Here is a 13,106-nt window from a genome sequence, read left to right as displayed (position 1 = left end):
TGAAGCACCACTTTAGCTATTGGGGCCTCCTGCTGTCGCACAATTTCTGTTCTCATCCTGAAGCAAAGTTCTTAACCCGAGGTACTATTTCTGGGTTAGCGGAGTCTGTAACCTGAAGTGTCTGTAACCTGAAGCATCTGTAACCCGAGGTACCACTGTACTGTGGGAAACCAACAAAATGCATTTTAATACAAGAGCACTCTCCCCTCCTGGGGCTTCTGCCAGCTGGTGTTCAGAAACATTGCTGCCTTGAACTGTGGCAGCAGAGTATAGCCATCATGACTAGTTGCCATTAATAGGCCTCTCCTCTGTGAATTTGTCTAATTCTCTTTCAAAGCCATTCAACATTTAGAGTGCCACTGGTTTTCCCCAACCCTACTACTGACGTATCATCAGTTGAGCAGTATGTTGCTTGATCTCAAGATGCCCAATGAATAATTGCATTATATTATTATATAATATATAATAATATAATATTTTTCCTTCTATAAGACACCCCCAAGTATAAGACACCCCCTATTTTTGGGGACTCTGATTTAAGAAAATGGGGGGGGGGAGATGGCCTCCGTGTATAAGACACCCACACATTCTTGACATTATTTTAAAGGGGGAAAACCTAGTCTTATACACGGAAAAATACGGTAAATGGGGGTGTGTGGCATTTAAATCAGGAGTAGGCTCTGCACATAATAGTGCTGCATATTCATTACTTTTTGCAATGCTTCTTACATAGCCATTGGTCATCATGTAACTAGAGTGATGCCACTGATTAAAGCAATAGAATTGCCATTAATAACAATAATAATATTTGACTTGCTACTCACTTGTTGCGCAGATGTACAAAAACACACACAACTACAGCTACAGGAAGCTTTGGCGGAATTGATCTTGTAAATAAACACAAGAAGATAATTTGGTTGTGTAAGTAAAAGGTTTGAGACAGTAATACACGTAACCTGTTATATATATATATTAAACAGCAGCATTTACTGCGAGCCAGGTTAGTATAATAGACTGTAGAAACTACTTTTCCAAAAATAGCTGTGATGTTCAAGTTGCTCATGCTAGAAGAATCTGAACATGCGGATGCTTGAGATGGAAACATTTATTTTAGCTCTTGTGTGAAGGTGAGACAAAAGTTAAGCAGACGTAAGATTGCAATGATCAGAGGCTTTTGGCCTATACAGAAATGGTTTGCTGGTTCTGCCACCCTGTATAGTCTTTATTTCTAAATGCTGACCTTCAGATACACTATTTTCTTGAGCTAATGCCTGCGTGTTTCACATGGCTGGTTGCTTGACCTTTCACTTAGAAGGCATCACTTCAAATCCAGCTTAGATCATTGGAGACTGAAACTTATCAGCATCGGCCGGCTGTTCCCTGATGCGAAGCAATTGTGGAGCATTTGAACTGTATCTCCAAGGACAGATGTCTGCTATTTAGCTCCCTCACAACCCCACCAACCCCTGAGTTGGGAGGCCAAGGAGCCAATGAAAGTTGGGAAGCTAGTTTGCACCTCTATGAATTCCCTCAGGTGTTTACCCCTGAACACCTACCCTTCAGGGTCTTCAACCTTTTTGGATTTGGGGGCATATTTGGAAACCTGAGAAACTGTTGTGGACACCACAAAAAAAGTTTCACAGAAGGAAAGCTGGTGATGCTCAGACCCCCTACCAACACACACACACACACATGACCAAAAAAGCAGGCAACACTCCAACCAAACAAGATGCTTTAAAAGTTGATACCAGCATCTTGAATGGAAACCAGTTCCTAAGTCAAGCAAGCTAGAGATAGCCATTCCCCACTGCTTGCCTCCAGTGTCTGGATATCTGAGAGAACACCCAAAAAATAGGCAGACAGGACATAAATGAGGCAAAACAAAAACAAATAAGAGTGCTCTCCAAATCTATATCTGGAAAACCTCCTGATTTTTAATGGCTTTGTAACATCCTACTTTCATAAAATGATCTCCTCTTTATGTTTGGCTGCCAGCAACAATAAAATCCTCAGTCTGTTTGCAGAATCTGCACCAAACTATGGATTTGTTTGATTCTTTCCAAGAACAGAATGAATGGAAGTAGGGAGAAAGCTTTAAACCATCTGCAGTTATCATAATGACCTGGTCATTCAGCAATCATTGTTAGTGCTATAATTGCCTGCTTTGTGGGAAGAGTAATCTTCTCTCATTTTATGATCTGCCTGAAGGCCAAAATGATGAGCATTTTGCTTTGTTAGCATTGCTTGTTGTTTGGTGTACTAAAATAGTTGCATTATTGTTTTCTGTATTGCTGAATTGCTTTGACGATGTAAACTGTGGGGATGTGGTTTGTTTTGGGATAGGCTTTGGATTAAATGTTGAATGAGCTCTTTGCATGTGTTTTTTTAAAAAAATTGTGTGTAGCAATACTGCAGTTATTTAGTGTAATGTTAACACATGCCAAATATAACTATGCCATGTTTACACGTGCCAAACATAAATGTGTTCATGGTAATATACATACAATATATCCCTCCAGTTTGCCATAATTGGCCAAGGAAAGTGCTAAGCATTAAGGGTGGAGAGTGCAAGCCTTGGAAACAGTGCACTCAGCTATACAACTGCAAATAAAATATTTTAAATGTGTTGTAAAGTACAATATACAAATGTGACACTAGATGGCGACAGTGAGCTATGCCAAATTCAATGTATTTTTCAAAACATTTTTTTAAAAAGCCATTTCCACAGCGTTTTTTTTTTTATATGTATGTAGATTCCACCAGAATGTGTATCTTTAAGAGCTCCAGGGTGATGACAACAGGGGTCATGTTTGCATGTAGCACTAAGGCAAACCATGGCTTAGCATGAACCTACTGGTGCCAACTTTGCTCTTCTCTGGGTCCTCTTAGCACCCATAGAAGCTAAGCCAAGGTTTCACTTGGTGTGTCCTCTGGTGCTCTGTCCTCTTTAACCAAGAACAAAACTTGGCTACAGATTGTGGTTAAGGAGTAATGAGTTTAACCATGATACAGTGGTACCTCGGGTTACAGACGCTTCAGGTTACAGACTCTGCTAACCCAGAAATAGAACCTTGGGTTAAGAACTTGGCTTCAGGATGAGAACAGAAATCGTGTGGCAGCGGTGGGAGGCCCCATTAGCTAAAGTGGTGCTTCAGCTTAAGAACAGTTTCAGGTTAAGAACGGACCTCCAGTATGAATTGTGTCGCTGCTCACCCTAGTAATAGGGTTGTCAAATTTGCAGATGACACAACCGTGATTGGGCTCATCTCTGAAAGGGAGGGTGAAACGGACTATAGAGATGAGGTGGAGCGGCTGACAGAGTGGTGCAGAGCTAACAACTTGTTCATAAATACAAGGAAGACAAAGGAGCTTGTGGTGGACTTCAGGAGACAGAAGAGCAATGTCCAGCCACTTTTGATTGATGGGGTCTGTGTGGAGAGGGTAACAACGTTCAGATTTTTGGGCATTGAATTACAAGAGGATCTGTCCTGGAGTGTCAACACAAGGGGGCTTGTGAAGAAGGCTCAGCAGAGACTGTACTTTTTGAGAATTCTAAGGAAAAACCATCTTCCGCAGAAACTGCTGCTAGCCTTCTATCACTGTGCCATTGAGAGCGTGCTCACTTATGGCTTATGTGTGTGGTACGGAAGCTGTAATACCCAGGACAGGTTGGGGTTGTGCAGAGTTGTTAAGGCAGCAGAGAGCATTGTTGGCTGCCCACTCTCCACCTTAGAGCAGATTTATGCCACAAGGTGCCATAGGAAGGCACTGGACATAGTAAAAGATCCATCGCATCCTGGTCACTGTCTCTTCGAGCTCCTGCCGTCGGGACGGAGATACAGGACGATGAAGACAAGAACGAGCCGTCTTAAGAACAGCTTCTTCTCCAGAGCGATCTCGGCCCTGAATGGGAAGCCTGGACTTTGAAAGTCATCTAATCTTCCTTGCTGTATTATACTGTATTGTTTTAATTAGTGTTTTTATAGTTGTTTTGATTTTGTGTGGAGTGCCCTACCTGGGCGGATGGAGCAGCCAAGATATTATTATTATTATTATTATTATTATTATTATTATTATTATTATTTAATTAAGTTCTTAACCTGAGGTTCAGGCAACACTCTAAGCCAGACCTTGGCTTTGCAGAGTTTAGGAGCAAAGTGGATGCAAGCTTTTCCCTGGGAAAGGAAGTCCTGAGAAGCTATAGTTACAGTTTGACAGGTCCTTGTGCAGCACTAGTGACCTCTGCATTCCCTGGGCTCACTGCTGGCATTTTACTCCCTGGAGCCTGCAGCAGACGGGAGAATAAGACAAGTGAACAAAGCATTGAACATTGACAATTGGTAAGGCTGCTGCAGGACAAAACTCAGGTCTGTAGCTAGCAATTCTGTAAACATTCCTCAAGCATGGGAGGTACCAAACTGTATACGTCTCTCCATTGCAATGAAATGCTGAGATTTCTTCCTGCCTTAGATTTCTTTCCTCATCGTTTTTATAGGCTGTTTTCTTTTTCTCTGATAAAAAAATACCAGTGCCTTTAAAACATTATGTCAGTCAAGTTTCATTGAAATACCTCTAGTCTACCTTGCATATCTGTTTCCACGGTGGAGTCCAAGATAAGGCTGAATTCATTTCAGCATCTAGCGATTTCAGAGTCTGTGATCTTCTATGGTTACAGCTTCATGAGGGAATAAAGCTAGGGCCGGATTAAAAGATTACAGGCTGGATATTTTCAAAAACTCATTTTGTTAATGGTGATAGAGCAGTTGTCAAAGAAAGAAAAATGAAATAGTTGATCTACAATGATTTTTAACAACAACACATTTTTATTTAGCTGTTGGCCCATACAATAGACAAAAACAGTACAATGGGAGTCCTATTTACGATTTGAGATTCTGCATTCTGTGCGTTCCTAAATAATAAGAGACTGATTAGAAATCTTCCAAGTGTTAGGCATTCCATTGTTTGCAAATTGTCTTGTGTGTTGTGATGTATTCAGATAAAGTCAGTGACAAAACTTGATTTTAATGGCAGTAATTGATACCCTCAGAGCTATTTCTGAAGGAACTGTGAAAGGTCCAGGAGCACACTTGATGGGACTGGGGTGCGTTTAGTCGAAACATCTAACATCTATACTTTGGAAGGTAGAGTTCCTTGGAAGTTTGCAATGGAAAGATCAGTAATGGTGGACAGACCAAGTGCTCACAGCACTTTTTCAGAATTCTGTATGTGTCCACTGGCCTGAAAAGACTAGTTACCCCTACCATACATTTATTGTTATGCTTGAAGGTTAAGGTTAACACATTTAAATTGCATGTAAGGATTTTGAGCAGACGGAACTCATAGAAAGGTAGCGTAGTGGGGAGGGGGACTTGCCCTTTACATAATGCTGCCTTGCATTTGCCGTTGATTGAAGAAAATAAAAAGGAGCCTTGCCTGAAATCCCAGAGAAGCTTACATTGCATAATTATGTGTGCTGCATAAAATACAAGATTTGTATGGGTCAGCACAAAGCAGATAATAACAGTTGTTTGGAGGCATAATTTAAAGAGCTGCAGTTGTAGGCAGAATTCCAGTTTACTGAAATACATTTTAAAAAAAGAGAGAGGCTTAACTGATGTAAACTCTCTTTGCTGCTAATATGCTCTTGTATGTTGTTGCATATGTGACTTGTAGCAGAAGACATTGGAGAGAGCCAAGGGAGGGAAGCCACCCTGAGCTCGCCTTGCTTTCCTGTTCATTCACAGCACTTAGGCTACATACACACCACATATTTAAAGCACATTCCTCCCTGCTCCCCTCCCCCAAAAAGAATCCCAAGAATGGCAGTGTAGCCAGCACCCTTAACAGTTCCCAGGATTCTTTGAAAGAGGGAATGTGCATTAAATGTGTTTTAACTTTGTGGTATGTATGTAGCCTTAGACACAAGGTCTACCTCATTCATTGGGACATTCTCACCTTGAAACTAAAGAACTCCAGACTCTCAAGAATACCTTGGCCTTGATTTGTTAAGCAGCACAGCAAATGGCATCAAAAGAAGTTTGTGATATGGCAGGAGTTTCATTTTTAAAACCTCACTTGATGCCCAATGCAGGGAAATTACATGAATTTGATGTCTAATTTTCTTGACGTATACTGTGAGGAGTTCATATGGAAGGACAATCGTGTCTGTCGTGTGACGCCTCTTTCAAAGACATTTCAATCATCATGTTAGGAAGTTTCTGATGGGGAGAATCAGGTATTCTTGATTTTCTGAAATGGTAATGTACACTTTGACTTACGGAGGGAAAAAAAAGGCTGTTCCATGCCTCCAGAAGTGTACAATCTAGGGGTGGGTCTACTCATTGGGGGGGGGCGCTAAAAATAAATCATAAATTGTTATAAGAAAAAAACACTGTAGAAACACATAGAAAAGTTTTGTGCTCTACAGCGTCTGTTTTTAATGCATTCAAAACACTGTTTTTTGACTAATGTAGCTGAGTCCTAGGTTTCAAAGTGGGTAAGGGGTGAGGGGTCAGCATAGGAAAGAGATGACTAATTTGCGAGCCACTGCTAATTTCACCCCTGGGGACAGAATATAGTTGTGGGAAATGTTGTCCTATGTGAAACAACCCTAATCATTGATATGCTGTGTTGTCACCATCTCTATATTTGTCTTCGGTTTCTCCTTATCCCCATCCATGTATTCTCAGTACATCTTTCAAAACGTAGCTCTAGACTTGACTCCCGCCCTCTTCAATCTTCCTTTCTCACTGCATCTTGAAACAAAAGAAGACTATATAACATCTCAACTGGAAAAGAATTTTAGTAAACAGTATAATGAAAGCACATGGGTTTTATTGAGGTGCATTGAGACAATGCGGAAAAAGATGCTTTGCTTGCCATCTGAACCATTAATTTTATGGGGTGAATGGTAACAGTCTGCTGGAAATCCAGTTGATACTTATGGAATTGCAAAAGTTGTGCAATGCCAGTAGAAAGCTTTTCTTTTTTTCATTTTAATGGGAATGACTCAGGCTCTCAAAAAGCCTTTGCTTATTACAATAATCACGGGAGCTTTTTATGAATATTTTTTGGGGAATATCACATTATTTAAAAAGAGAGGACAGAATCTGAAGGCAATGAAAGGTTTAAAGCTGAACAGCAAAATCATCCTCTTTTAAGGCCATCCCGCTGTTTTTATAGCAGAATCTCTGGATTTTGAAGCACTGATTAGCAAACAAATCCCATGCTTGGCTATGCAGCAATAAAAATACAGCAATTGAAATTGTTCTGAGGTCAGGTTAGACTGCACAGTTTCCCTTTTAGTGGCTAGGATTTGAAGGGAGATATAAAAATTGAGCATTCCAACTTTTTAAAAATGCATTTTTTACTGAGGCCTCTTCAGTTGTGATATTGCCCAATCTCCTAAGCATTTATAGGAGATCAGAAGCTCCCCAACTCTGTTCTGTTATTTCTCTGCTGAGCTTGTCTGCGTCTTCCCTCTCCCTCTCTGTCTTCCTCTGTATCTTTTCATTTTCAAAGGTAACAAGACTTATATGCAGCTTTGTTTTCTAACCATTAGCTCAGCCCAGGCACCCCCAAACTCGGCCCTCCAGATGTTTTGGGACTACAATTCCCATCATCCCTAGCTAACAGGACCAGTGGTCAGGGGTGATGGGAATTGTAGTCCCAAAACATCTGGAGGGTCTGGTTTGGGGATGCCTGGCTCAGCCCCCTGCAAACTCACTTCTGATCATGGTTGTAAAACTGCAACTGTGATGCTGACCATGGTTGGCTCTGAAAAGAAAAGGAAGAGGTGAGTTCACAAGTAGAGTTCAGGAACGTGAAGAAACACATGGGACCACAAGCAGGATGGGAGAGTAGCTTGCAGTGCACTGGGAGGGCTGCTATGTTGAAATTTAAACCACTTGGAAATGCCTCGCTACACACACAGACTCAGACACTGTCTTGGTGGTCTGCCACTGATGAGACCTTGTGGCTTGTTGGTTTTATCTGAGATCTTGTACTATGCAACGTGTAAAGATTGCATTGTATGTGAAATACACCCTATGAATGCTCAGTATTTGTATTATTATTATTATTGTATTCATGAATGTCAGCTGCTCTTAATGGTTCCTGAGAGCATTCATGGCGCTCCCAGCATGTTCCTGAAGCTTGACAGTGCACACAAAGTCATGTCCTAGTGTGAAACATTTGGTAGCTGATGTGAATTATATGGCACTTCCATCCAGTTGGTCTTTGTGATGATACCAGGGGCCTGTTTTTAAATGTGTTGCTTCTGTTTTGTAGATCCAACTTACTGTGATCGTTTACGGCAAGACATGGCATTCCTAACGAGCAACGGCAGGCTGAGCGAGCAGCTGGTTGACAAAATTATCCTTCAGCTGAACAGAGTTTACCCTCAAATTCTTACCAATAAAGAAGCAGAAAAGGTAATTGAAGGAATCCGACCTGCAGTGTTTCTTTGCTAGTGCTGTAGCTCATTTGACCTGAGATTAGGATTGCTGGTTTTTTAAATGCAAAACTTCTGGTACCTCATTGAGACTAGGGGTGGTGGCACCCAGGAGAGCCAAAGGCAGCTCTGGGGACAGACAATGGGAACCGGAGAAAAAACTATTTGTTCAGCTAAGGTATACAGCAATTGAGCTTCCTTAAATTCCTCTCCACACATGATATCAGTCCTTCCCCGCTCTTCAACGTTCCTCTTAACACAAACCACACCAAAACTGTGGACCTGATAAATTCAAACAGATAAGAAAATGAGCCAAGTTTAGACTCCACATGTGAAGTGTACGTTTGAATAATCACACAGAAAACACTTCCCAGATGACTGTACTATACATTTAAAGCAGTATTGTACAGCCACAATTTCCCTCAAAGAATCTTGGGAACTGTAGTTTGTTGCTGAGAATTGTTAGATGACCACTGTTCCCTTCACAGAACTACAACTGCAAGCACATTTGCGAAGCTAAACAGAGTCCAGTGTGGTTTCAAATTGGATGGGGGATCGCGTTTTGAGATTCCTTCATTGCAGGGGGTTGGACTCGATGACCCTTGGAATCCCTTCCGACTCTATGATTCTATGAACTCTCAGAGTGATTTAATACTCAGTCTCTCTTGCCAGGGAAGTTAGGGAATGGCAGCTCTTCTTAATCAGTAAAGCCACTGCAGAGAATTCTTTATCATCTGTAGAAACCAATCAAAGGGGAGTCCAGTTAAATCTAAGCAGGCTTGCTCCCAAGTAAGTGTGTATAGGATTATACCCTTTTATAGCATAGGAACACCAACCCTGATGGCCAATGAGTGAACCTATGCAGATAATTGCATAGCACTTGCTCTCATGTGCATGCATACACACACACACAAACGTATACCTGAGCAGAGAAAAACTCACATCTGTTTAATTCTAGTTGTTTAAAACCAGTTCCAACAGCAAGGTCTTACAATACCACTTAGACACTTAAGTGATTAAGCGGTATAAAAATAGCTGCAATAATTTAGGTTTTTAAAAATAGAGAATCCTTCTGAGATCAGCTCCTTGGCAAAATGCAGTGGCAAATGAGGAGAGAGGAATGAGCAAACTGCTTTCTCCCCTGGTTCTTCTCAGAGTTTATTAGAAAAAGCTGAACGGTTCCAACCGTCTCCCATTTGGCAAATAGCTTGGCTAATTCTAAGCATATCTGCGCTAAACTGGATCCCATCAGTTGCAATAAGGTCCAATTGCTGCACCAGCTACCTTCTAGCCTCCTTTCTTCTACTTTCCTTATGGGGGTGGTGGCAGCAGCAGCTGTGGCTCCAGCTCTGTTGGTGAGGCGATCTCCCTCTCCTCCTTGCTCGCTGGCACTTGCACTGCTAAGCCAAGTTCCAGAAGAACTTGGAAATATTATTTCTCCAGTGCTCCAGAAAAAAATTATTGCATTCCTGGCACTTCACAGGCTGTTGTGGTTCCTTCCTCCCATGAGTGGAACTGGAACAGAGGGTTGGGTGGGGGTTAAGGAGAGAAATGTGAGTTCTTCTTTGGTTTGAATTAAAATCTGAATGAGGGAAGATCTCAAGAGGGCTCTGTGTTGTAATGCTTGTCTCTTGTTTGAGGAGAGAGTTAACGAGTAGCTGCAATTTGCAGTCCAAGGGGTGATGAAGCCCAGTGACATCCGTAAATAGGTAGGGAATTTTATGCAGAAGGTGGAAAATGGCACCCACTTCCTAGATCCCTATTATAATACCTTAAGCTAAAGTTGTTTTGTCAAGACAAACCATAAACGCTTATGTAAACAAGCCCCAGGTCTCAAAATGCTGTGATCGTACAAACACAGCGTTTGAACTCTTCTTCTGAAATTACAGTAAACATTTCCATGTGTTCATTCATATTCATGAGGCAGTGTAGTCCTCTATTTGCAATCCAAACTTCCCGTTAGGAACAGAATTTTGTCTGTCTCACCAGATTCAATTATCTCTTTTTGCATTCACAGACAAGTATGCATTTTCACACTAATGAAATAACTATTGGATTCCTGAGAAAAAGTGTGCCGCTGTAAAGACAGATAAATCTTTTTCTCACTTCTAGATGTGAATGCTTATGACTGACGACGCTGTGAGCTTAGATTCTTATTTCTGAGCAGGTCCAATTTGTGGCCGGTTAGGCCGATCTCTGTGTATCTGGGAATTTCTGTTAAAGAAGCAGGAAGGTGTAGCATGTGGCATTGATCAAGATCACCAAAAAGTTCTTGTACGCAAACTGGAATTAAGGAAATGGCTGAACTGTGCCATAGATCAGTATACATCAAGTCCATGGAACATCCTTATGCGGACTCTGTGCTCGGTCGCAGAATACTTCTGAATACCAATCTTGGCACTATCTGACTGGCCATTGTGGAAATGAGATGCGGCCCTTGATTTAATCCAGTAGGGCTCTTCATAGGCCGCTGTTGACTTGCTGGGAACTGGAATTGGTAAGAACATAAACAAAGAACATAAGAGCCCTGCTAGATCAGGCCAGTGACCCATCTTGTCCAGTGTCCTGTTTTCACAGTGGTCAACAAGCAAGACATGAGCACAGCAACGTTCTCCCCTCCTGCGTTTTCCAGCAACTGGTATTCAGAAGCATTACTGTGTCCAGCAGTACAGGTAAGGCATAGCCCTCAGGCTTAGTAGCCATGGGTAGACTTACCCTTCATGAATTTGTCTGATGTCAAGTGTCAGAGGATCCAACCCCCACGGTAGGTTGCCTCTAACGGATAAGACAAGGAAGTTCTTGCCAATTGCTTTTTATTCAATGTTCACAGACAGAGGCTTAGAAAGGCAGCCTCATAGAATAATGGCGTAAATCTCCCCTCCCCTTCTCTCCCACTTCCTTATGCGCCATCCCTTCTACGGTTGGCACTGAGGGCCCTTTGTTTTGGGGCCCTTTGCTCTCCTATTTTTAAGGCTCGCCAATTCTAGGAGATGGTGGGTCTGGAATGCTTTCTAGTGATAATGTGTCAGCCAGCTGCTCTGGCTCTGCCGCCTCCTCCTCTCCCATTATTTCCCAACTCATCTTCCTCTGAGCTGTGATCTCCCTCAAACCCCTGTTGTAATTCTGAACTGTCTTCTTCTCCGGAAGGGTCAGGCTGGGGAGACGGTCTTCACCATTCCTTCTCTGTCCATTTGACCTCTGATCCTTATACAAAGCTTATTTGTATATTATTTATATGCACAAGCCATATACAACAAAGACCGATAAGATTAAAAGAATATCTAAAATATTTATATGTGATTTAGTGCTGAACGTATAGCCTTTTAGATCTTCTGCAAATAGTAGAAAGACGGACACCGCTGTTTGTTTGTCCTACTGTGTACAATGGAGAAAGTCTGTTATTTATTCTCCTTTGGAATAGCTAACTCTCGTGACGTAGAAGCACCATAAACATTCGTGATAGAATCTTACGCTCTGCTATAAAGAACGTTTAAACAAAAATATAAAGCTACATTTGTATTCTTTCATGTACCATCGAAGGGAGGCAGAGGTTGCTTTAACATTGGTGTTTGTTTTTTACATCCTTGCTAATAAATGCATTCCCACCCTCCCTGCAGTTCCGAAATCCCAAAGCTTCTCTTCATAGTCGGCTGTCAAACCTTCTAGCCCACTTGCAGAAGGAAGGCGACAAACCCTGTCAAGAATTTTACCGTGCTTTGCAGATCAATGCTGAACAGCTGTATAACAACTTGCCAAGCAGAAGAATTCTAAGTAAGTCGGAGTGCTAGCAGATTTCTTTGGGTGCCCTGTTACAATGCTGCCTCTTCAGGGACTAAATGGAACTTTCTGTGTGCTGTTGCTTTCATATACCTAAAAACTGACCAAATTATATGTGGCAGACAAATGCTTATTTATAGCTGCTGCAGCTGTACTTGCACACCAATCTGGCAATTTTGAATCTTTGTTTTATATATGAATAATAAATCTGGCAGCTTTGCAACCTTTTCAAACATTTTGTGTTCCCTTTATGAGCTGCAAAGGCTGGATTCCGGACTAAAGTGGTGGTGTTGCCCAGGAAAAGCGATCCAGTGTTTGGCTTGGAGTGTTTTTATTCTATCCAGGGTTTTTCTCCCACTTTTGCACAGGATCAATGAGATTATTTTGAGTCCAGGTTGTTTTTCTATGTAGTCAGCTCAAAACTGCAGTGGCCAACTTTTCTTCCACAAGGGATATCTCCAAGGTCCAGGATTTTGTTTTCTGTTAATATTTATTTTAAAGGCAAATGTAGCTACATAAATAATCAGCCAGTCATATAATCAACTGAGGTTGACATCATTTCCCAATAACTTTCAGGGGGATTTCTGTTTTTACCCAGCTTGATAGCCAGTTGCAATCAGTTCTTCAACTTTGAGAGTCATTAGTAATAGCCAGTTACATTTAAATACATAGTCCTGCATCACCCTTGCTTCTAAACTGACAGAAAGTTAAGCAAGAAAAGTGCTCTGTTCAACTCTGGACAAATAAGATAAATGGTTACAGGCCAGCTAGAGACATACTTACCTCAGCTATATCTAGACTGGTCTGGAATCTATTTAGTCCTTTTTGGCCTAGACAGTTCTGCCATTTTCATAGTGTTTTGCAGTTGTGTATGTGT

General features: G+C 41.5%; 1 protein-coding gene across 10 annotated transcripts in view; it reads left to right on the top strand.

Moving 5' to 3' along the window:
• CARD19 (caspase recruitment domain family member 19) overlaps positions 1 to 13,106 on the top strand; it is a 36,833-nt gene that overhangs the window by 7,658 nt on the left and 16,069 nt on the right. For 9 of the 10 annotated variants that reach the window (XR_014522477.1, XR_014522478.1, XR_014522479.1 and 6 more), the window contains exons 2-3: positions 8,290 to 8,432; positions 12,070 to 12,223. Coding sequence is in view for 6 of the 10 variants with exons in the window: in XM_083489441.1 (XP_083345567.1) it covers positions 8,290 to 8,432; positions 12,070 to 12,223 (297 nt within the window). In the remaining 4 variants the exon portion in view is untranslated. Of the gene's footprint in view, positions 1 to 8,289; positions 8,433 to 11,029; positions 11,125 to 12,069; positions 12,224 to 13,106 lie in introns of those variants that run through there. The other variant, XM_083489445.1, reaches the window with a different exon arrangement.

Source organism: Podarcis liolepis (genome assembly GCF_965112155.1).
Source record: "Podarcis liolepis genome assembly, chromosome: 2".
NCBI classification, from domain to species: domain Eukaryota; kingdom Metazoa; phylum Chordata; class Lepidosauria; order Squamata; family Lacertidae; genus Podarcis; species Podarcis liolepis.
The sequence above is the reverse complement of the archived record's forward strand: the minus strand, read 5'-3'. Positions and strand labels throughout refer to the sequence as shown.